This window comes from Trichechus manatus, unplaced genomic scaffold (assembly GCF_000243295.1).
Source record: "Trichechus manatus latirostris isolate Lorelei unplaced genomic scaffold, TriManLat1.0 scaffold00015, whole genome shotgun sequence".
Classification (NCBI taxonomy): domain Eukaryota; kingdom Metazoa; phylum Chordata; class Mammalia; order Sirenia; family Trichechidae; genus Trichechus; species Trichechus manatus.
Window position 1 is genome coordinate 206,573 of NW_004443951.1, and position 1,865 is coordinate 208,437.

Sequence of the window (1,865 nt, forward strand, 5' to 3'; positions counted from 1 at the left end):
AGGAAGTAAGGACAGATATCCTAGGAAATGCTACTTGCAGAGGCTTAGAAATGTGAGAGCACATGTATTGGGAACTGATTTAGTATCAAAACATTAGTTTATAATGCTTATTTTATGCTGTGCTTTAGTTTTACTACGTTTATTTAATAATCAGATTAAAATGAAAGCAATTTTTTTCCCCATAAATCAGGGATTATACCAACATAGTGAAGAAATACTTGTCTCATATCAATACTTTCTTTTAGCACTGTTAGCACTGTTATGAATCAGTTTTTCTTATTTTATAACATTTTTTTTTTTAATCTATGCTTTGGACTGTAAATAAATTTAAGTGTTAATTGGATCTTAGAATTCATCCTGCTCTAAGTGTATGTCTAATATTCATAAAAAGTATGTTAATATTTACTAATTCCTTGAGGTCTGAAAGATATACAGGTTTTTGTTGGTTAGTTGATTATGTGGATGCAGATACATGATATATGCAGATGGCATGATTCTGGTCATGGCATGGCAGAACCAAGATTCTGTACTAATAACATTTCAAAGTGTATCACTGCAATACCCTTTTCCACTTGCAGAAGTGCCATGTTGAACTTTGTTCAAGATGCTTCTTCTAGAGTGTTTCTAGCCATATAAGCACTATACTGGGATCTACATTATTATAAAACATCTTTATGTGAAATGCTAGGGTATTTACTTATTTACTTAATTGTATGCTTATTAGGAGAATTTTAATAGAATAAAGTTGCTTTCTCAAAAAGGAAGGGAATGAATATGAACCTTTCTTGACCATCCAGACCGGTCAGGATTCTTCACAGTAAACACTTTCATAGAACCATATTCCTTTTGTGTAGAGTACCTACCTCAATTTGTAATATATATTGGTATTCTTATTTGATTAATGTCTGTTTCCCCTATTGTATTATAAGCTCCTTGAGATCAGGGACCCTGTACATTTCTGTTCTTTCTTATATTGCTGGCACAATGCATGGCACATAGTCGGCCCTCAGCAAATATTTGTTGAATGATAGTCAAGTGACTGAATGCATGACTGCATAAATGAATAAATAAATGCACACCTATGGCACACACTATGCGAGGTATTTTACAATTATGAAAAAGACACATTGTGTTAATAGTATTTTATGATTCTGTTAGCATCTGCAGAAGGACTTCATGGACATAGGTTTTGCTAGCACACTGGATGTATAAATCTGTTGAGTATATCTGTCTTTCCTGTCAGACATCCCTTATAGCTATACACCCACTCATTTATTGACACGGTTAGCCAGTGTGTCTCCCTCCCTCCCTCTTCTCAGTCGCTCACCACGCCCCCAGTGCGTCTGGGGATGCAAGTGGCGTGGCAAAGCGGGCCAGCCTTCCCCATCACCACGGAGCCCATGGGGTTGGGGATGGTGGTGGTCCGGGGTTGCCTGCCACCTCCAAAGCAGCAAGGGCCCACCATCACCTGGCTGCTGTCCAGGACTCCATGCAGGCCCCCCGCACCTCGACACTCCACCTTCCTGCTCCACCAGCCCTGGAGATGGACAGCAGGAGACTCCCAGGCCTGTGGGCAGGTGAGGCCCGGCCACCAGGGCCTGGAGGCTGCAGAGGTGGCAGACAGGCCTCTTTGGAGGAAGAGACTTCTGAGCCACCTGCCCGACTCCTGTGGCCCCAGCTCCCACCATCTCCTCACAGCCTGGCCACCTCTACCTCCTGCGTGCCGCCCACCTGCCCCTAGTGGCAAGGGACCGGCCGGCTTCTCAGCCCGACCCGGGTAATGCGAATCGCTGGCAGCCTCACTCCCTCTCACAAACTTCACCCTCCTCCTCCCCCCATCCCACCACCTGGCTCTTGGTTAAAGC

At 43.3% G+C, this 1,865-nt stretch overlaps 1 protein-coding gene across 1 annotated transcript in view; it reads left to right on the top strand.

Moving 5' to 3' along the window:
* The window catches only part of USP24 (ubiquitin specific peptidase 24), a 145,041-nt gene that overhangs the window by 109,131 nt on the left and 34,045 nt on the right, over positions 1–1,865 (top strand). Inside the window, exon 43 of the mRNA XM_023727032.1 lies at positions 1,320–1,577. Within this exon, the coding sequence (XP_023582800.1) occupies positions 1,320–1,577 (258 nt within the window). The remainder of the gene's footprint in view (positions 1–1,319; positions 1,578–1,865) is intronic.